The following is a 21,556-nucleotide window of genomic DNA, read 5'->3' as shown; positions in this document are numbered from 1 at the left end:
TGAACGTATTATGAAGAGTAAGGGCTCCAGCCAGCATGAGGTAAGCAGTGAAAGCATACTGCAAAGATGAGAACTTTGCTTTTTCAGGGGGAGAGGGATGCTACCACATAGTCTCAAGAAATCTCAGCTTCAAACTCAAATTAATGACAGTTTAATTTAGACCTGGACAAGTACTTGTTCCTATGCTCTGCTTTTGACTTTGTTTAAAATGAGCAGGCTGTCTGCCCAACTTTCTTACTGTGATTGAGAATAGAACAATTTCTTCAACAGGAAAGCTGTTAAAGGCATCCCATACAAATTAGGAATTACAGTTTCTTTGTTCTAGCAAATAGGAATGATCGGTCCCCATACTAGCTTGGGATATCCAAGCATCTATCTGGGTAATATAAAGACACTCTGCAGAGCATTTTACACACGCCTTGGGAATCCTGCTGCCCTCATAAACTCTGCTGTTCCAATTACCACTTGTTTGGTTGTCCTTGTTAACCATCAGTTTAAATGAATTTACATCATGTAACTGCTCATCTCAAAACTAGTCTGATGCCAAGACTACAGAACAAATAAGCTTTATGTAATCCATTTTAATATTGCAGCTGGACAGGTACTGGAAACATTCCAGTCTGGTCGGCCGGTTCACTTCAGACTTTGTTGGCGATTAATGAAGGGAAACCAGGTACATTAAGGAACAGTTTCTGCAAGATTTCAGGGAAGCACAGAGGCAAATTTCAGGAGCCTGGAAGTTTACCAGTTATCTTTTTAGTTAAGCTACAGGACTCTGCCCTTGGGATGCTATTTGCTCAGTGATGGTAACTGCTAAAATTTCTCTTTAGCAGTTCACCCACTGGCATATCTGCAATGGCAGCTGGCCATCTTCCAGCCTCTGATGACTAACACAAGTCACCATTCTCCATAATCTGCTGCCCTTTACAAACACACATAATGTCTTTCCCCATCACCAATTCAACTGGTCTTTCTGGATGTCAGTGCTGGAGTTAAGTGGATAGGCTTACGCGCACACAATTCAAGTTTGTTGTTATTCCCTCAATAAATAAATAAATCTTCTGTAACACGGTCTCTGCTATCAACTGTCCAGTCCCCTATGCAACTCTGTAGGTTGGCTGTAAAAGCTGTTTTGAGAACTTCTGTACCCATTTTTCAAGTCCAAAACAACAGTAAGATACCAAACAATAGAAAACTCAAATAACTAAAGAATTCTTGAACTCCAAATTAACCACTTTCTTTCATTCTGCCATTACATTGTCCAGATACTTTAGGAATAGTAGGTTACAGCAGAAGAAGTACAGAAAGGGAGCATGCTCAGTAGCAGTTACACAGTCCTGAAATTACTCCCAGAAGGTAATAATTGGGACAGAAAGCTTGAGGATGATCACCCGTTGTTCCCCTCCCTCCCCCCAGCTAGCAATGTGGATTGTTTTGTCATGCAGATGTTCTTTGATAATGAAGCATAAAGGCAAAGATTGCAAAGACTGCCAGAGACTATTTACAGTCCCCATCAGTGTTTCCACCTTTGCAAGGCTATTAATGAACACTTGCCAGGAAACACTGACATAAATGCTTAAGGCATCCCTGCTTTTCATGAACCACGTATCACTGGAGAAAAAAGAAAAAACAGACCCTGAACCAAGCAACCAACCAACCAACAACCATCAATAAAAACCCCTTGTTGAACAAGATCGAACCAAGTAATTCAGGAGATGTCTTTCCTGTCCACAGAAGCACATCAACTGTGAAGGGGCATCTGGCAAACTCCTGAAATTAAGAGATGCACAGGATAACATAAGCAGTATTTGACAGTCTTCTCCCCGGCACTCTTTTAATTCTGCTTTGGCTACTTTTAGTAATAGAAAGTTATACAGATTACTTTCAGAAAAAGACCCTTGAACAAAACTACTATTTCCAGTTATGAGCAAAAAATTCTGTGGGGAGACAGAAAATTCTTGCAAGGACCAAACAAGAAGAGCCTAGACTTATAAAAATACTACTTACTATACATTAGAGTTGTCCCAGCAACACAAAAACAATCACAACGTTATCAAGAGTGGAAGGAAAACCAGCACCAAAGTTTTACAAAGAAAGCCTTTCTTCCATAGCACTGTTTCAATTTCAGTTGACGTAACTTCCATTTCAACAGACTACAGCTGATAAATTATATCCTCAGAAAAATGATGATTCGCATCACTGCTTCCTTACTTTTGAAGGCACATTGTTTCATGAAGCTCAGAACTAAACATGCAATAATTCTTCTCTACAGTTAAATAGAGGGGGAAAGGGGGCACAGGGCAGGGTGAAAATCAACCAAAACAAATATATCTCTGATTTTACTTTCATTTTCAGTCCTATCTCCTTATAGCACAGGAACTAGAGGACATCTTTACTGGCCCTTGAGTAGCACAGGTATCTGCTAGGTTTCCGGGCATTTTGATGTATTCACAGTTGCTTTTATTCTCATGTGAAGTGCAGGTATTCCTGGGCATTCTTGACCCAGCCCAGCAGCGCTTGGCTGCGCAGCACTTTCCAGGCTTCTTGATAACTTGATGCAGCTTCCTTGTAGTCCCAGTATGTTTTTAGGGTCTTCATCCTGACAGAAAATGCACAACAATGGCAAATTGTCTATTATTCTATTGGATGTATTGTAACACAATGAAAAAAACAATCAAGCATTTAAGAATATGATGATGTCCTATGAGCTCTTCTGCACTAAGTGAAATTCTCTTGTGCTTCTAGGGAGACTTGGAGAGGCCCAGGTGCTGAGGAAATCAATGTTTTTAGACATTGTCAGCAGTCTCATGAAAGAAGAAAACAGTAACTTGTCTGCCACACTTCATACATGCTCTCCAGCAACAGAAGTATCAGTGCCTGACTGTGTGACAATAGCTTACGGAAAACCTATGTAGTAAAAAACATAGAACCAAAGCAGAAAATGTGGCTAGAGATGGGTGCTTTGATTTGCTGGAAGAACAAGTGTGATTGCTGGCCAGAAGGGAAGGGAATAGGGAAGAAGAGTATTTCTTTTCTAACATGGAGTTATGGGGAAGAATTATATATTTTTTCTTTTATCTTCTTCCTAAAGCATAAGAGGCTCAGTTTTGGTATTCTACTCCCCTTTGTTATGTAGCACCTGCTCCCCACAATCTCAGGAAAACCACCCCAGTCCCTCTACCGAGTGCATGATACCATTGGTTTTCAAAACAGGGAAATACAGGTCAACAGTATCTGAACACATAAGAGAGAGAGAGCGCACAAGCATCTCTAAAACAATTTCATATGACTTATTTCTTTTCTAGCCTCTTTCTTCTCCCTTTACCAGTGTCAAACCACACGAGACACACAATGTTTAAACATCGATCCAATATGAAGGTAAATTCACAGGCAACATGACATTCCTCAGTAAAAACGAAGAGCCAAACTGCTCCAGGGATCCTAATCTAAAAAGTCTGAGAACCACTGCACTAGGTTACAGAACAAACTTTCATGCTTAAAGGCACCACAGTCATCACCACCACCCAACACAGCAGAATAGCAGACCCTAAGAAGCTATAATTCAGCCATTCAGCGTTATATTATAACTGTATTTCTAGAACGCTGACATGCACAGCAAACCGTTGAGATAGTAACTATACAGAAGACCCGAGGTTCAGAAAGTGCAAGAGTAAAGCACCTGCCTACTCAACTGCTGAACATGGGAGACTCTTAGAATCTCAGAATCATTTGGTTTGGAAGGGATCTTAAAGATCATATAGTTTCGACTCCCCTGCCACGGACCCTCTAGACCAGGTTGTCCAAAGCACCACCCAACCCAGCCTTGAACAGTTGCAGGGATGGGGCATCCACAACTTTTCTTTTACATACTCTTACTCTGCCTGCACTCTGTTTGTCATGGCCAATCCATTTTTTTTTTTTTTTTTTTTACCTCTTTCACATTATTCAAACTCTGTGAAACTAACTACTGAGCTGTTTTTGAAAGTTCTGTGGAAGGGTCCACTGCAACTCTCCTCCACCTGCTCAATGGAGCAGACACAGAATCCCAGTACCAATGGTAGATCATGCTTTAGGAGCATCACTAAAGAGGTAAAAGACCACCAATTATCTGCGTAAGCAGCGTTCAGGAAACAACACGCATCCAAGTTGGATGGTGGACCTTAACCAGCTCCCTCAAATCTCTTTTGTAGGCTAGCTGTTCCCAGGTCCTCCAGCATGGTCCTCAGAGATATGGTACAAGCCACCTGCACCTCCCCTCCACCTCAAGACCATTCTTGAAGAAACAAAGTGTATGCTTATACTCAAATGTGATGACCAATTAAGTCTTTGGGAAGAAACTTTTATGCTACCATACTTTCTATACTTGAAGTACTTCTGACACATTTAAGATTTTGACGTTGTCCTTCTTCACTGTGAATGCATCTAATAACTTATATTTGTTCTTCACCATAGAACAGCTAATATCAGATGCTGTTTACATCTTCGAAACACAGCTTTTCAAAAGAACGAGACCTACAGACCACAGATTTTTGGACTGGCTCAATCTTGTAAAAAGATGAAACACCTGTTTTTCTTGGATTTGCTACAGATGACAATGCTATACGCTTATATATAGATTCTTCCATCAGCCACAGAGCCAAGAGAAAGACTGATGCCTAGCTATTCATCATTTCATCTTTGCTAAATGTTGATTTTTTCCTGAATTTGCTGGCAAATCAATGGCTTTTGAACGCATATTCAGTAGTCTAATCCAGTTTAACTAAAATACTTCAGGAACTTTCCCAACTTAGATTATTTCAACAGAGTTTTGTTATGAAACTGTTACAGTAGACAGTAAGGGAAAACATAGCTAGCATGAAAGTAGGATGTGCAGTGAGAAGTAGCTCAGTATTTTCAATTCACTTTAGCAGTTACAAGACCACATACAACTGCAGCTTCCTGAGATCTCATTCTCCAGGCAGGCAACATTGCTACAGGATTTAACAGCAGATGTAACAAAGCTGCATTTTAAACAGTTTCATCAAAGAGCAGCCCAAATGAAACAGATTTTTTTACTTAATGCTCAACTTCTCCTTGGGCTTATGAGAAATTTTCAATATATATACACATGGAAAGAATGCTTTCAAATTCAAAGTACATTACATCTGCCAAAAGAGCCACATGATTTGTCTGTATCTCTTAATGCCCCAAACATAGTAGACTCCAAGAATTTGTAATGAAGAACCTGTGACCTTTTTGGAGGGAGGAAGAGGGGGCAGAAAGGAACACTTGTCTGCTGACCCAGGCAGTCCTGTAAATAATATCATCTCCAGCCTATCCAGGTCTGACTGACTACATTCCTTTTATGTTTCCCTTTACTATTCCAATCTTACCACTAGACTACAGTATAGGAGAGAAGCAGAGTGGTTCCAATGCATGCCAGGGACGTGAGAGGTGAGCCAATAGTGTCACACACTTGGAAAAAGCATTACACCAGCACCACTACACTTAAAAAGGATCATACATTCAGCCACATGCAAAACTGAGCTGAAGTGATTCTTCTCACAAGCAGGGCAGCTTACAAAGAAAAACAATACACTGCTGCATACCGTCAGGCATTGACCAAAACATTACTCTTACAGAAAAGAATAATTAATCACATCTAAGAGGGTAAAAGCTCATAGATGTTCAATATGTAAAAATAAGTGGTGAACCCCTAATGCTAGGGTGCCAGGAAACCATACTTTGCCTGATTCTCATAGCATCTTAAACATGAAACCAAGAGAATGTTCTGTTCTTTAGGTATTTTAATCACAGAATCACACAGAATCACAGAATTTCTAGGTTGGAAGAGACCTCAAGATCATCGAGCCCAACCTCTAACCTAACACTAACAGTCCCCACTAAACCATATCCCTAAGCTCTACATCTAAACGTCTTTTGAAGACTTCCAGGGATGGTGACTCCACCACCTCCCTGGGCAGCCTGTTCCAATGCCTCACAACCCTTTCAGTAAAGAAGCTCTTCCTAACATCTGACCTAAACATCTGACCTAAAACTCCCCTGGCGCAATTCTTTTAATCTTAGCCATCTAAAAGTCCTTGTACCCTTAGTACACATACTCCTCTGTACAACAGCCTACGCCCCCCCCCCCCCCCCAGTGAGGCTTCTCTGCAGCAGGAATCGCCCATACACAATGCAGACTGAATGGGAAGGAGAAAGAAAACACAATATTAAATGTAGTCAGGACCCATCACAGTTAAGAAAAAAGATGATCAGCCATCCATTCAACAAGCCCAGCAAGAAACTCAGGCTAGGTTTTTGTTGCAAAGTACCACTTAGATTCACAAAAAGGGTTGTGCAGCTAGCCACACCTTGCACAAACTGCAGTGTCTGCTGAATCTGTAGAGTGGTCGCCACAAAAGAAGGCTTTCAGTTTCCCAGGTGATGAACAAGGTGTGAAGAACAAGATTCTGCCAGCAGAAAAAAAAAATCCAAAAAAAATTCTTTGCCAAACTACCACCGAGTATTCTGAAAAAAATATATATATATATACTAATAACTACAGAGGTTTTCACGTAACAATTCAGATTAACAATGGCACAACAGAGCCCCAAAACTGCATCATATCATTCCCTTAACAATGAGCACAGGAAACATGAAACTGATGCAGCATGGGAGATGTAACCAGTAAGAAGACTGAATAAGACAGCTGACTAGCAGCAGTAGTTGTTAGTTTTTGTTTTAAAGGACTTATGTACCAGTAACTCCAATCATTAATACCAAACAACATGTGAGAGGGAGTCAAACATAAAAGAATGAAGCATGGCAGGTGGAGGTAAGCAGTTATCTAAGATGTTACTGTTTGTTTATAGTCCAGTTAGAGAGATGGGCAAGGGTTTAAGTAAGGCACAGAAGACAGATCAGGAATTATCAGAAATGAAGAAAATGGGACAGTGCAACACAGCACTATCTGATTCTTGATGAAGAAGTAGATAATACCAGTCAAACATCTCCTCATCCTCTTCAGCTGAAAGTAAACCAACTTAAGACCTGAAAGAAGCAACTGCTAAATGTTATGTTTCACATGTTAGCTGTACTACATCACCACAATTTCCTAAGCTTGCTTTTTAAGAGGAGCCAAACTTCTACTTTGAGTATGCTCTCAACTTGTTCCAACTGAATAGTGCCTGCACTGATTCTGAAGAGATGTCAAGAATGAAGGAGAAAGGAAGGGACAGAAAGCAAGAGAAGCATGTTTACATACAGGAAAAAAATAAAAGAACATCACTACATTAGTTCCATGTAAAGCTTTAATTGTCCCAGTACCCTGAGTCTAACAGTGGACAACAGGAGGTGAGAAAAGGGCTGAAGAAAGATTCTTGTCCTAATACACCCCAAAACTAACAAGACAAGCTCTCTAGCAAATTGCAAAGGACTACAGAATGAGATTCCTTTGGGTGAGCAGAACAGATGGGAGCCAAGAGACCAAAAAGTGGACCAGAAAAGGCAGGGAAGGAATGTAGGGGCAAAGCAAGAAAAATAAATGGTGTGACAGCATAGCACAGGAGCCAACCATCTATGAGAGGAGATAAGCTACATTTGCATAGGAGACAAAAAAAAAAAAAAAAGACTGGGTAAGAGTTGAATACACAGGAGTTCAAAAGAAGAAATTCCACACTTTCAAATTGTTTATCTGAAGTCTACTTGAATTCAGACTACAAGGAATAAAAAGGAAAAAAAAACATCAGAATATTGTGCAGAAAGGGTAAGGGAAGAAGAGGAAGCAGGAAAGCAACTTTTTATTTTGATTTTTAATTGAAAAGTAGGAAAAAGGGAAGACTTCAAAAGGAAGTCAACTGAACAGGCTGACTGGTGAGCTAGCATCTCTGCTGTATAAACTGAGTTTGTGCAGCCTAGAAGCGATGCCACATCTGCAAGTCAGCTGGACTTAGTCAGGAGAAGCCGAGAGAGAAAAATGGTAGAGGACAAAAAAGTCAAAGGAAATTACAAAGCCACTGAAGTCTAGAAAAGGCCTGAGGTAAGGTGACTTTACATAAGCAGCACATGATCAGCACAATGAGTCAACTACTCAACAATGAATTAGTTCATGCTCTTCTGAGGAAATTACAGTGACTAAATAAGTGAGAACCCATTCCCTCTCAAAAGAGATGATAATTTTAAACTGAATTAAGAGGAAAGTGCATCTCTCCATGCAGTCTAAGTACAAGGTGCTGCACCAGAGCACTCCCAGACATGAGAGTGGGTGGAGAACTCATTAAGAACAGCCTTGCAGAGAAGGAGCTGGGGGTTTTGGTGGACCTAAAGCTTAACATGAGCCAGCTGTGCGCACTTGCAGCCCCGGAGGCCAACTGCATCCTGGGCTGCATCAACAGAGAAGTGGCCAGCAGGTCAATGGAGGTAATTATGCTCCTCTGCTCTGCCCTTGTGAGGCCCCACTTGGGGTCCTGCATCCAGGTTTGGGGCCCCAGCACAAGAAGGTTGTTTATCTTTTAGAACAGGTCCAGAGGAGGGCCAGAGAACTTATCAGAGGGCTGGAGCACCTCTCCTATGAAGAAAGGCTGAGAGAGCTGCGGCTGTTTGCCCTAAAGAAAAGAAGGCTCTGGGGTGACCTCGTTGCAGCTTTTCAATACTTAAAGGGAGCTTATAACAAAGATGGAGAGCAACTTTTTGCTCAGGCAAACAATGACAGGACAAGGGGGAATGGTTTTAAGCTAAAAGAGGGGAGATTTAGATTAGATGTTAGGAGGAAATTCTTCGCTCAGAGGGTGATGAGGCCACTGGAACAGGCTGACCAGAGAAGTAGTGGATGCCCCATCCCTAGAAATGTTCAAGACCAGGTTGGATGAGGCCCTGGGCAACCTGAACTAGTGGGTGGCATCCCTGCCCATGGCAGGGGGGATGGAACTAGACGATCATTAAGGTTCCTTCCAAACCAAGCCATTTTATGATCAGCTGAAACCATTTCAACAGTAACGTGGTTCACGTTGACATCAGAGCTTTTAAAAAAAGACACTTACAGACACAGAAGATAACTGCAGTCTTTTATTCACAAAACTGAAAACCAAGCAAGATCTAATAATTAGGTTAAAGTACACTCAGGGTATACTTTGGCCAATTTTATCTTACCTAATATCTTGGTGCCACTGAAATGCAAAGATGGCACATCTTCCCTGCTCCAGACATGTCTGCCTTCTACTTTTTTTTTTCCTCTTTATGTATCATTTTTATTATTTGCTTTGGCTTTCCATGCGCCAATTCAGCTCATCAGTCCAATAGATACACAGAAGACAAGGAAAATGTTTTCTGCCACACTAGCTACTTGAACTGGCTCATTATGGGGTTGGAGAAGTGCTACTAATACCAGGGAGAGAACAGGAAAGTACATTAGGTAACAACAGAGAGCACTGCAGGACCATGCCCACCAGTAGTTATAAGCAGCTAAGTTAGCTCGATGTCTATGATTTCATCTTAGAGGTGGAAAAATCATACCTGGAAATAAGACTGAAATAAAATAAACCTTCCAAAGCAACAGATTTGTCACCTTCTGCATCACTTAGAATAATCTCTAAGCCAAAGTGAGATGCATGTTTATATATGAAGCTATAACTCCTAATCATCAGGCACGGCAAGGTGAAATACCACCAAATATGTAACGTGATAATCATCCAGTCTCATATATAATCTCCAGCTTGAAAATCCCAACTTGTTTCTAATGGTGTAAATGAAATCCCCAAGAATGGCTTCCTCAGACAAAAGCTTCTTTCTGTTTGTTCCAGAAAGTCTCCATCCACATAATGCACACATTGCAGAAACAGCCCTGCACAGTCTCACCTTGCTAGCTCTTACTCCATCATACACTTAGCTGAAAGAAGATTTTAGCCTAGACTTGTCTTAAAAAATAGAGTAGTTTTCTGACAAGACAAAGTTGAATAGACTTTACAAGGGGTCCAGAAGACATCTATTACAAGAGCAGGACATGTCTGCGGTTTAATAAGAGCAAGTGTAGAGTCCTGCACCTGGGAAGGAACAACCGCATATATCAGTACAGGCTGGGGGACGACCTGCTGGAGAGGAGCTCTGCGGAGAAGGACCTGAGGGTCCTGGTGGACGACAGGTTGACCATGAGCCAGCAGTGTGCCCCGGTGGCCAAGAAGGCCAATGGGATCCTGGCGTGCATTAAAAGGAGCGTGGCCAGCAGGTCAAGGGAGGTGATCCTCCCCCCCCCTACTCTGCCCTGGTCAGGCCTCACATGGAGTACTGTGTCCAGTTCTGGGCTCCCCGGTACAAAAAAGACAGGGATCTCCTGGAAAGAGTGCAGCGGAGGACCACAGAGATGATACGGGGCCTGGAGCATCTTTCCTATGAGGACAGGCTGAGAGACCTGGGTCTGTTCAGCCTGGAGAAAAGAAGACTGAAAGGGGATCTTATCAATGTCTATTAATATCTGAGGGGTGGGAGACAGAAGGATGTAGCTAACCTCTTCTCAGTGCTTTGTGGGGATAGGACAAGGGGCAATGGCCGCAAGATAGAACACAGGAAGTTCTGCACTGACATGCTAAAGATCTTCTTCATGGTGAGAGTGACGGAGCACTGGAACAGGCTGCCTAGAGAGGTTGTGGAGTCTCCTTCTCTGGAGATATTCCAAGACCTGTCTGGACGCCTACCTGGGCAGCCTGCTCTGAGAAACCTGCTTTGCAGGGGGGTTGGACCCGATGATCTTCTGAGGTCCCTTCCAACCCCTATAGTTCTGTGATTCTGTCTCTGTGATCAGGAAAAGAATTTACTCTTTCCAAAAGCAGCAATTCTTCACACCAAAAACCTTAACTCCAAACAAACAAAACACCTGCAATTTCTTCTGTCTCTCCTTAATGAGCTACTTCTCCAATGAGGCAAAAGACCAACACCAAAAAGACTCTTCCTAACCCATCAAGGATATGCTGTATTCTTTAAGTATCTCATTTTAACAACGGAGTTATCTCAAGTGAGACTCATTGGAAAGTTCTAGTATCAACACATTACTCTTGAGTTTCATGAAGATAACTTTTCACTCACATAGATATTATGAAAATTTATTTACCGGAGAGTGTCTGGTAGATTCTCTTGTGAAATACTCGTCACCAGCTTTTGGAATGCATGGAAGAGTTCCACTTTACAGATCTTGGATCTGATGGAAAAAAATAAATCAGAAATGCACTTCCTCTTAATGCTTACAGTATACATTCCAGCTGAATATTTTTGCTCTACCATTTAACTTTTCATACCCCATCTGAGCTGCCCACTGCTTTCCTTTTTTTAAACCTTAATTTTAAATGTTACGTTGACAAAGCACCCCTACTGTCCCAGCCAGCACTGTCAGTTTGCAGAGGGAACATTTTAATATCCCCACATTGTTATCTGTATGAGACTGCACCATCAATTTGCTCACAATTATAGCACAGGCTGAACCAGAGGGACTAGTCCCAGAAATGATCACACAAGTACAGGACTTCAAGAGCTTGTTTAAACTGGAAAATTTGTGTTATTCAGAAAAAAATAAAAGAACCAGAAGAAGTATCTGCGACAGTGCTGCCCTTTTCACAACAGTGACAAGGATACATTCAGCAACAGATGGAGGGCAGTTAAATACAAAGAGATTCATCAAAAAGTAAAGTGAAAGTTTGAAAGGTCTTTAAGATACCACAGGCATCTCTATCAGCTTTAAGTCCTTCTCTTCTCCCAAAAGTCAGACAACCATATCAGCTGTTCATGAAACATGGATGGGGCTTTCAAAACAAACTAATTTTTCTGTGGAATTAAATTCTTATTACATGATTATCTTCATGTTAACTAATTCAGTCTTCCAACACATGAAAGCTAATTCTCCAGAATTATTAAAAGAAAAAGTGCTTTCTATTTTGCATTAGGTTAAGAACCCCAAAACTGGCATGCAAAGGTACTCTAAAATTTCATTTTCATATTAATCTGTCAAAAGTTCATATTGTAGTTTTTGGTGTTTTAGTTAATTAAGCATAGGCAAGATCATATACCGGAAGACTACTTAGAAATTGCTTTTAGTCAGTCAACTTTATCTTCCATGAGATTTAGTGTTATCTAATATGCTCAACAGAGGAAAACCACACAACACCCCCGCCCCCCAATCACCTAAAAGGCTCCTTGAAGGGGGGGAAAAAAAGAGAACAGAAATACACGTCTTGTTTAGTATTGAACAAACCCCCTACATTAAGGCTACAAATTACTTACATGGACCTTTTACCACAAAAGCTGTTAACAAAGAGCTGACTCTTACAGAAAACAAAATCTGTAAAAAAAGATCATGCTACACATTCATTTCCTTCAGTCTTCAATCCAAAAGGCACAAAGTAAAAAACTTTCCAACTTTGCCAACAAATAAGCTGTCTTTTAAGGAATATTGATCATAGTCCCCCACTACTATTATTGACAGTGTTCTCCTTTATAAACAGTGACAAGCAAGAAACAGGATAAACTTGTTAGCCCTCATTCAGCTTCCCTCCCTTACACAATGAGTATTCTTTTATCCACACTACCTTTCCCCACTCAGAGAATTTCTGCTCTGACAATGCCAAATGCCACAGTGACCTAAGAGACAGGCACATACGCTAAAATGTAAGATATGCGCATCCATGTATCACAATACTCTCACACCTGCTCTGATGGCTCCCAATCCCTTTCTTTGTTGTTCCCTGCCGGAAACCATCTGAGGTGACATCCAGAGGTTGTTCAGGAACCGCACTCCAACTGATAGCTGAGGAAGAAAGGATTATTAAAAGAACAAAAACTCAGCTAAGAATAATAAGAAAAAATGCACACACTCTTCATCTTAACCAGCTCTTTTGAGAACCCATGCCTCTTTAAACATTTATCCTACAGCTCCATAACTTCCGCATTTTTAGAGGGTTTCTCTCCTTGGTGTATCCAGTCTAGACAAAGCATGAATAAATTTCCAAGTCAGATGGCATTATTTTGTATCAGGCTATAAAACACACCCCCATACTACTGGTACCAGTCAACATTTGTTTTCCTTATTATGATACTGTGCATCCTCTAAATAGTTCTGTTTCATAACTGACACACAAATATTTGTAGGTATTACCTGAAAAACATTACTAGCCAACAGTCAAATAAAAATACTTTGTTGGAAGAGTTGTTAAATGCTAACAACCTTGTATTTTACCCCCATCTTGATATGCAATTACAATATTAGACTGTATACTTCTTGATGCTGTAACTCAGCATACCATATCTTACAAATTTGTAAAGAACTAGCAAAGCATCGGAAGAGGCTTGTCACCAGAAACAAAAGTGATCGACATGCCCTAACATGTCGATCGTCTTCGCCTCCATAGCCTAACAACAGTATTATTAAGTTCTACTGTCTTGAGATAATTTCTGCTCCCTTAATTCTCATTTCTCTCTTCCAAGCAGGTGAAAGAGTTGCAACAAATTTAGACTTAATTCTGATTTTCCTCTGCTCATGAAAAACTCAATCTAACATAATTAATATATGCAAAACTGTTTCATAAAGTATCATTTACCATCTTCTAATAAAATGACTTGAGTAACTGTACAAAAGTAAAGAGTAAATAAAAAGTAGAAGTAATTTTTATTTAGTATATTTAGTCACAGTTTGCTTCAGACGTTTTTTGTTAAGTGAATTCACAGCATTTCCAACAATATATTTTGCTTCCTATCTCACAGTATCAAAGTCTTTTCCCTACTGGCACCTGTAAATTGAACATAGTTTAATGAATCTGTGAATTTCATTAAAGAAACATTTGTTTCTATTTTATCATCAGGTCTATTCTAAGAGAATAACTTCCAATTAAGCCACAAAAATACAACAGCAGAAGGCAACCACGTCCAAGTTCTGAGAAAATACTTACCCGTACGCATACAGTAGCGCTTCCTCCCCCCAGAAAGAGACCACATTGCTAAATTATGTGACTTGCAAATTCATTCATCATCATGACAGAAAATGTGATGTCCAAAAACTTCTTATCAATTAAACCTTTACAGTATACTACTCTGTATTTCTTCCACAATCAAAGATTTTGGGGGAGATTATAACCATAACTCAGTGTTCATTACCTTCTGTTCATTACCAAGGAGAACACAAAACTACCTTAAATAAGAATTCTTTTGATTCTACTTGCCCTCAGAGCTTTTGTCTTGGCTGTTTATTTTCTACCTTTGTTTAGATTATAAATTCCTAATGGCATTGACCAAGTGCCAGTGTCAGTCTGAAGAGTGCTTACAGGAAAATAGTATTGCAAATACTATTAAGTTCTGTTCTGAAATTAATATCTTGATGTAAGTCATACTTTGCCTCTAGCACTGACAATGAATGATGTTACGTTTTAGGAAACATCAAAGCCACATAATTTATATTTTGATTTCTGCACACAGTTACACAACTAGTCAAAATTAACTCACCCGCGCTACAGGGAACAAGTTTTCTTTTGCTGTTAGTTTGAACTTCCTGGACTGCCTGACGGCTATGTTCAAATCGAAGATCTGATTGCAGCAGTTTAACCTCCTGAGTGAGAAAACCATCTGGTAAAAATGAGACATGCTGACACCTACAGTAAACATGGAAAAATGCAGGTGATTTAAAGCCTCATCTTCCAGGACGAGCAGATTCCGTGCAATTTCCCTTCATAATCAAAAGCACATTATATTTTAAAAGTGAACTGAATGTGAGTTTTAAGAGATGCAAGGAGATATGGGGACATTTTCCCCTTCTAAACAGTATTTGTTTAGGCTATAAACAAAGAAACAAACAAAAAACACAAAGCCACAGAGTTTTGTAAGACCTTGTCCTTCCTAGAAAAACTACAACGAACTGATTTTAAAGCGGATCTAATTAAAAACTACTACAACTCCATAGAAGATAGGCAGAATAAAAACTGCAATATCATTCTGCAATCATAATGAAAAATAATAATTACTATGTATTTACACAGTCAACCATACTACATTAACATTTTTATGGACCTAGCGGTTCATAACTAAAGACCAGAAAGATACAAAATATACCTAAAGTTCCACGTATAAACTCAGCTTAATTACCTTCAATTATTTTTACATTCTGAATGATAGTAGGATCATACAGGGAGGAAAAAACAGCATCTGTTTATTCACAGTATTTATATAAAGCAAGAATGAATTGAAACTGAGGTTTGCATTGTCAGACTTAATAGTCTGAAAAAGTGCCTGACTTTGCAACCTAAAACTGATGAGGCTGGGCAAACTGACAACTACTGCTAATGCAACCAAGTGTTGACCTGAAATCATGACTTTCTTACTGGTTGCCAAACACTGCTCATCTTTATAAACCTAAATAGATTCAAACACTGAAATTTCTGTGTTAGGTCCAGCGTTCAGTTTCCATGAGTTGCACAGCACAATTGAGAGCACATATAACTCTGAGAAATATTGTTCTAAAGTTTTGAGTAACCTGTACTGAGGACAGACAATACAATGATTTTGAAATTTTCCATGGGATGCAATTGCATGCATATGCAGTAACCCAGATATTAGTCTCCTAGAAAATCTGAAGTTTGGATTCAAGCTCAGTAAGACTTTAAACAGAAAAAAAAAAGTTTTTACTACAGTTCCCTTCAAGTAATGTTTAAAATATTTTTTTTACCCTGATAATTGCTGAAAGTAGTTCTGAAATTAGGGTCTGAAATCAGTGAGAGATTAATAAGAACTAATAAGTTAAATCAAGGCTAAGTTCTAAAAGGTTTCGTAAGAACAACCAGAAAGACATCCTTTCCACCCTTACCGTTTGTAAGAGTATACTGTTGCAGTGCATATATAAAGGGTACGTATGTAATATTAACAGCAAGCTATTTCTGAGTGACATGCTCCAACTGCAGAGAGATGTGTAATGTGACAACCCTGAGTTACTTAACTGAAAGCAAAAGCAGCTAGTCAGACAGTATTTTTATAACCTTAAAATAGATGGTTTCTTGAAGGCAACAGCACACTCACAAAAATGAAATCACACGGTGAGCAGTCACATCGCAGAGACATACGGATGTTCTGCTTCCAGGACTAAATAACGGAACAATGAAAACAGAAACTAACCAAAAAAATTAAATATCTTATTTTAAAATCAGTGAGGGAAACATCGGAAAGCAACAAAAATCCACTACCTTCCTAACTCACCCTATTTACGAACATTGCAAAAAGTCTACCTTAGTATTCATTTGGAACCTTTTTAGGCACATTACCTTCAGGATGGACATATCTGGGAGCTTAATTTAAGGAATGCTTTGTTCAGCCATTTGCAATTTTAGGAACTCTATTATTCAGTTACTTCCAAGAAATAAAAGTTGCTTTTGCTGAGCAACTCATTTATATAAAAGAGATTCAGAATGGTTTCATGGAGTAACGACAAATAAATAAATTAAAAGCTCTGCCTGACCCTATTTGAGGAAAAAAAAATATTGAAGAGGTTCAAGAAAGTTCAACCTTGCTGAAAAATACCTTGAACACACATCCTTTCAGGTTTTATTTTCTGCTGGAAAGCTTCTAGAAAAGCTCACGTGGGTAACAGCCTCTCACTGCTCCATGAGGGGACAACCAAGTGGATCCTGAATCTAATGCAAAGTCTTTGGTACATCTTCAAGTCTGATCAGCATGAGCAGTAGTCATCTTTCTCCATACTGCACAGGCCTACTTTCTCAAAATGTGAATTTGCAGAAATCCACACTTTCTGCAAATTACTTTGGTGCTAAGTCCTGATATTTGTATGACATTGCCTTCCACAACTCAGTTTCCATACAAACTAGCTGATTTCCAAAGAGAAAACTCACCTTTCAATAATTGCTCTCCGCATAGCTTCTTGGCTATATGGACACTTCCCCACTATAATTGCTGACAAATACACTGGATATTGAAGGAAATGCATCAGGAGAGCTCCTTGACACCCCAACACATTCCAGCGAGCCAGTTTATCACTGCAGGACATAGAGCATGTTCTGTCCCCACGACCTGGCTTCACTCGTAATAATCCCACGCGGTGATACCCTGTCCCAGGTACTCTGGCATCATCCAGCTCTCCAGGTACACATTTTGCTCCAGTTCTATAAACATCTACTGCCTTCAGTCTGCTTAAGCCAGTCTTGTTAGCTGCTTGCATCTGTGCAGAACACTCACAACTCTTCGGATTAGCGTTGCCTTCTGGTTTCACAAATACTTGTTGAACAGGCAGGTCTTCAGTGATCATGGAAAACCAACCACCATCATTATTTTTCAATCTCTTGATTATGTGATTGCTTGACATTTTGTCCAATTTCCTTTCATCTTCGAGACCCAAATGATCATGGTTACTACTACACTGTGCTGACTGTCCAGCTGCATCAGCTCCATTCATTGACTTAGAAACCTGGTTCTCTGGTTCACTAATTGGAATAATAGATGCATCTCCACCTAGAACAAAAGAAATAGTATCAAAATTAGCAACATGTCTCACGCGATTGAAACACATCACTCCAGTAATATTACGGTTACTACTAGCTTTTACAGATTTGCACTCGGGAAAATGTAATCACAGGAAAACACTCTTCAAACATCGTCCTCTACAACGATGAATCAGACTTAGGTGAAATTTGAGCCATTGTATGTTTAATTTCAAGCTTTCACATTCTAAGAAGAAATAACCAAAACTGCTAAATTTAAAACAAAAACTATAAAACAAAGGGTATCAAAGGTGTCTGACAAACTGCAAGCAGTGAAGAAAACTCACAGGAAAATTAGGTGTGATCTAAGCGGTATGGAATACTGCAAAATAATAACGAAAAAAATCCTATCAAATAAGGTGAAACCGTAATCTACATCACTAAAATGAGCTCAAAAACAGAATTCCAAGGACAAGTTCAAAGCAAACACAGCCTGAGAAGCATGTGCGGAAAAGGCAGTCCGGAAATTACCTTTGCTATTAAATTTGAAGATGTAGATTCTACTCTCAAGTTGAATTAACAAAGAAATGCATTATAACTTATTCCAGCAATGCCTGCAAAATTATGATAATGTATGTACAACTGTGCTAACTCACTGTGTGAAATACTGAGGGAGCAGAGTACTTTGACGTCTTTGCTCTTGTAACAGACTAGCAGTTGAAATAACACACTGGTAAGAGTGTGGTAACATCAAAACATCTGAAAAGTTGGTAGACTGACAGGTCACATTCCTACATTTTACCAATAGGCCCTCATCTATGTGGTGTTTTGTGTTTGTTTCTGGTTTTGTTTGCTCTCCCACCTCTCCCCCTCCCACCCCCACCCTCCCCAACAAAATAGTCTTTTCTGTGACAGAATAAAAGGTTGCGTTCCATTCCATAGTAAGTTTTGGGTTGGGGGGACAGTATTTTTTAAGGAACTGTAGAAAGCGGCAATGCTTTTTCACTGAAAGCTGAGCCCAGGAAGACAACATTTAAAGCAAAGTAACCAGGAAATATGACACAACTTCAGACATTCTCATTTCTGGAAAATAAAATTGCAATCACTACTATTCAAAGAGAAAGCAAAGCATTCCACTATATAATGAGCTGTATATCCAGTTTAATGACTGACTGCTCGCGGATTACATTCAGTGAGATAAAATGCCAGATGCATTGGTGGAGCACCAGTCTAGTACATCTTAGGGCACATACCAATGACATGAGCTACTTCCTCACTCACTCCAGAAAGACCAAAGAGAGGTATAAACTTTTCTGTCCCTTGCAAGCAGGAGCCATGAAATTAGTTCACTCCAATGAAATTAGTTCACTCCAACATACTCACATGGGGTATGACTAGAGAAGAAAACAAATATGATATTTGGTTTGAGTTTCCATTTCCCTGTTTCAGTTCCTGGAATAAAGATGCTGCATTGCTGGTAGGAAACTGCCAGGCACATCTGATGGAGAAGATACCTGTTAGAAAGTTTCCAAGAATCATTTACCTCACTTTTGATGCATGGGAAAACAACAAACCTTAGATTCCCACTACTGCTTATTTGCTCCTGATGAAGTATTTGAGGAGCCAACCAACCAGTTAGGCTTCTGTAGACAACTCAACATAAACACAAATGCATCACCAGAACCTTAATAACAGACCTCAAAGGGTTACGTTCAGAAGAGTTAACTACCTTCTCATGTTGTATATCTGAGGTCTACTCCTCCCACTTTTTTTTTTTTGAACCAGCACAGCCAGTCATCTGATTTGACAGATGGTTTAGTGGCAAACAGCAGAAAATTAAAACTTGCTTCTGCCACTAAAGTTCCTTGAAATAGTTTATCCTATGCAAACATAGGATTTGGTATATGGGAAACAGCAAGAAGGCTACCCTTGGCAGCAGATCGTAATACCAGTATTGACATCACAGGAAATCACATCCTACTTCTTTGTAGAGTCCCTGAAGTAATGAGGAAAAAACAAGCTTTTGTACAAGGGTCTTAAACACAATTCAGACATTTAAAAAACAAAACAAAAAAACACAAGGTTAAACTTCTGCTAACAAAAGAAAAAAAAAAAAAAAAAAGATGTAATACTATCTCTTTCTCCATTACATTCTCATCCCTGAAGCTGCAAAATCTGTTTCACACACAGGTCAGAAGCGCATCACAACAAACAACCCTTAAGTGGCACCGGATAAGAGCACAAGAACTTCCGGTCTCACCTCTGGAAGCTCCTCTTGGCTACAGTTTCAGCATGACTGTCATTCAGAATGTCTCCTAATACAATGAACAAATGAGAACAATATGTGTCATTATTGAAAAGGAGACAAACAAACAAAACAGAATTTGACAGACCTTACATTTTTGGCTTCAATCCAGAAGACTGAGCTCAACATCTTGGACATTCTTCATTGATTATACAACAACAGAAAGAAGCAACCAAGGACAGTCAGTCCGTTCTTAGATTTTACAACCACACTTACCAGTTTTTCTCATTTTGTTTTGGCCAATACATTTTGTTCCAGTTCCCATAGCAACAACCTCCTTTGTTACTGAAAATGAAAACATTAATTGAACAAGCTATTTCCAGAAGCATTGCTCTTATGCAGTCATTCTATTAAGACAGCACACAGAACATCATGTAGGAGGCCAGGTACAGAGAGGCAGGCAGTAAGACATCCCAGACAGGAAATTACCAGGTGTAGAACCAACATAGCAGGTAATAACCACTGGTGCTCTGGAAAGTCTATGACCCCAAAGCAGGGGTGCTAACACTGACTTGATATGCTAGGCAACAAGCACTTCACTTGTGTGAACACTAGCAGAGGATTCCTCATACGCGTTAAGAAATAACTACAGGATACGATCTGCATGACAACATGGAAGTTCGCAATCATCTTATTTTCCTTTATTGGCACTAACACAAATACACAGTGCACTAACACAGTCTGTTAAACAAGGGCGAAGAGAAACCTTTCTGGGATTCTTATGAATAGGCAAACACACTTTTGCAGGTATTTACTTCAGGTATTCAGGTCCTGCCCAGACTTTCACTGCTTACTGAAGAGCAAATACAGGCCTTTCACCCTCTTAGTTACAGTCCGGGAGGAAGAGCATTCCACTACTGTCCCTTTTCAGACAGAAGCTGAAAAAAGCTCTTACAAAGAATAAAGAATTTGGGGATAGAGAGAAATGGGACAAGAAGGGGTACTTTGTTTTTTTAGGGGTGTCTTTGAAAGCAAAGAAAAAAGCAACAAAGAAATCTCCACCACAACTGCTCAGTTAGCAAAACAACTTATTCTTACCCTGCAGATTCCCTGGTCTAGCAGGAACCTCTCTTTGGGCTGCAGACTCCACTTTGACAACAGCTGCCATTGAAGTCCACTCCCTGTTTGGATCTGGTTTTCCCTGCTTAGGGAGTCTGGTCCTATAATGCTCGTAACATAGCTCAGCAATTTCATCAGCTGACCACATGGCTCCTGGTACAAGTCCAGTTTCTAAACAGGATTCCATCACGCTAATTCATATCCCTTATCCTTTCAAACCCTACCACCCTGTGGAATATGGCACCTTCCTGTATCAGACCCCAATGCCCAAGGCCCACCTGCACCACCCCTTTCAAGATTATAGGCACTATGTCATATGGAATAAAGATTTGTGGGCTTCCCCCCCCCCCAAATCGCCAGGAATAGAAAAAAACAATGCTAGAACCCGAACAGCTCAGGAACAGGCGAGGTGGCTGGATCCCCGACGTTCCCACTGCACAGCAGCCCCCAGTGTTCATCACATCCCCGTCCCGGCGCGGTTCCTGCGTCACCACTGACGTGCCTGGCACCACCGCACTCGCCCTGGGGCCTCCGGGCCCCCGCCACACCTCAACGACCGAGGATCGCGGGGCTCCGCAGCCGGCGCCGCGGCCCACCCGCAGCAGCGCCTCAGCACACCCCACAGCGCCCTCGGAGCCGGCCCCCACCCGGCGCTGCCGCCGCTCCTCAGCGGGCGCCCCCCAACCAGCAGCCCCCGCGCACGCGCGGCCGCAAGCCCCACCCCCGGCGCGCGCGGGCCGCGGGGGACGGCAGCTTCCGCGCA

At 40.5% G+C, this 21,556-nt stretch overlaps 1 protein-coding gene across 4 annotated transcripts; it reads right to left on the bottom strand.

Annotated features, from left to right (window-relative positions):
• Positions 1-79: 79 nt before the first annotated feature.
• Positions 80-21,420, bottom strand: ADAT1 (adenosine deaminase tRNA specific 1). Of its 4 annotated transcripts, none has more exons than XR_004753824.1 (10): positions 20,773-21,420; positions 19,951-20,019; positions 19,690-19,744; positions 18,813-18,943; positions 16,845-17,460; positions 14,455-14,600; positions 12,667-12,766; positions 11,081-11,167; positions 2,008-2,599; positions 80-1,770 (listed from the first exon to the last, which is right to left on the bottom strand). XR_004753824.1 is itself a non-coding variant. In XM_035336794.1 (10 exons), exons 2-10 carry the CDS (start codon positions 20,939-20,941, stop codon positions 2,467-2,469), a joined length of 1,506 nt encoding a protein of 501 aa, XP_035192685.1. In that variant the 5' UTR covers positions 20,942-20,964; positions 21,296-21,405; the 3' UTR covers positions 1,191-2,466. The 4 variants fall into 4 exon arrangements, 3 of the variants coding, with proteins under 3 accessions (XP_035192685.1, XP_035192684.1, XP_035192686.1); XM_035336794.1 differs by having other exon boundaries at positions 1,191-2,599; positions 20,773-20,964; positions 21,296-21,405; XM_035336793.1 differs by having other exon boundaries at positions 1,191-2,599.
• Between the last annotated feature and the right edge of the window lie 136 nt (positions 21,421-21,556).

This window comes from Oxyura jamaicensis, chromosome 11 (assembly GCF_011077185.1).
Source record: "Oxyura jamaicensis isolate SHBP4307 breed ruddy duck chromosome 11, BPBGC_Ojam_1.0, whole genome shotgun sequence".
Taxonomy (NCBI): Eukaryota; Metazoa; Chordata; class Aves; order Anseriformes; family Anatidae; genus Oxyura; species Oxyura jamaicensis.
Note: the sequence above shows the minus strand (reverse complement) of the source record. Positions and strands in the feature narration are given on the sequence as shown.

Bases quoted from the DNA above. Each gene is read 5' to 3' on its own strand.
- ADAT1 (XM_035336793.1), bottom strand. From the start codon at position 20,980: ATGGAATCCTGTTTAGAAACTGGACTTGTACCAGGAGCCATGTGGTCA. The intron at 17,461-18,812 runs GTGAGTATGTTG...CTTTTGTTCTAG, and splicing joins CTTCTCTAGTCATACCCCAT to GTGGAGATGCATCTATTATT. The intron at 12,767-14,454 runs GTGAGTTAATTT...TTTCTTCCTCAG, and splicing joins ACTTGTTCCCTGTAGCGCGG to CTATCAGTTGGAGTGCGGTT.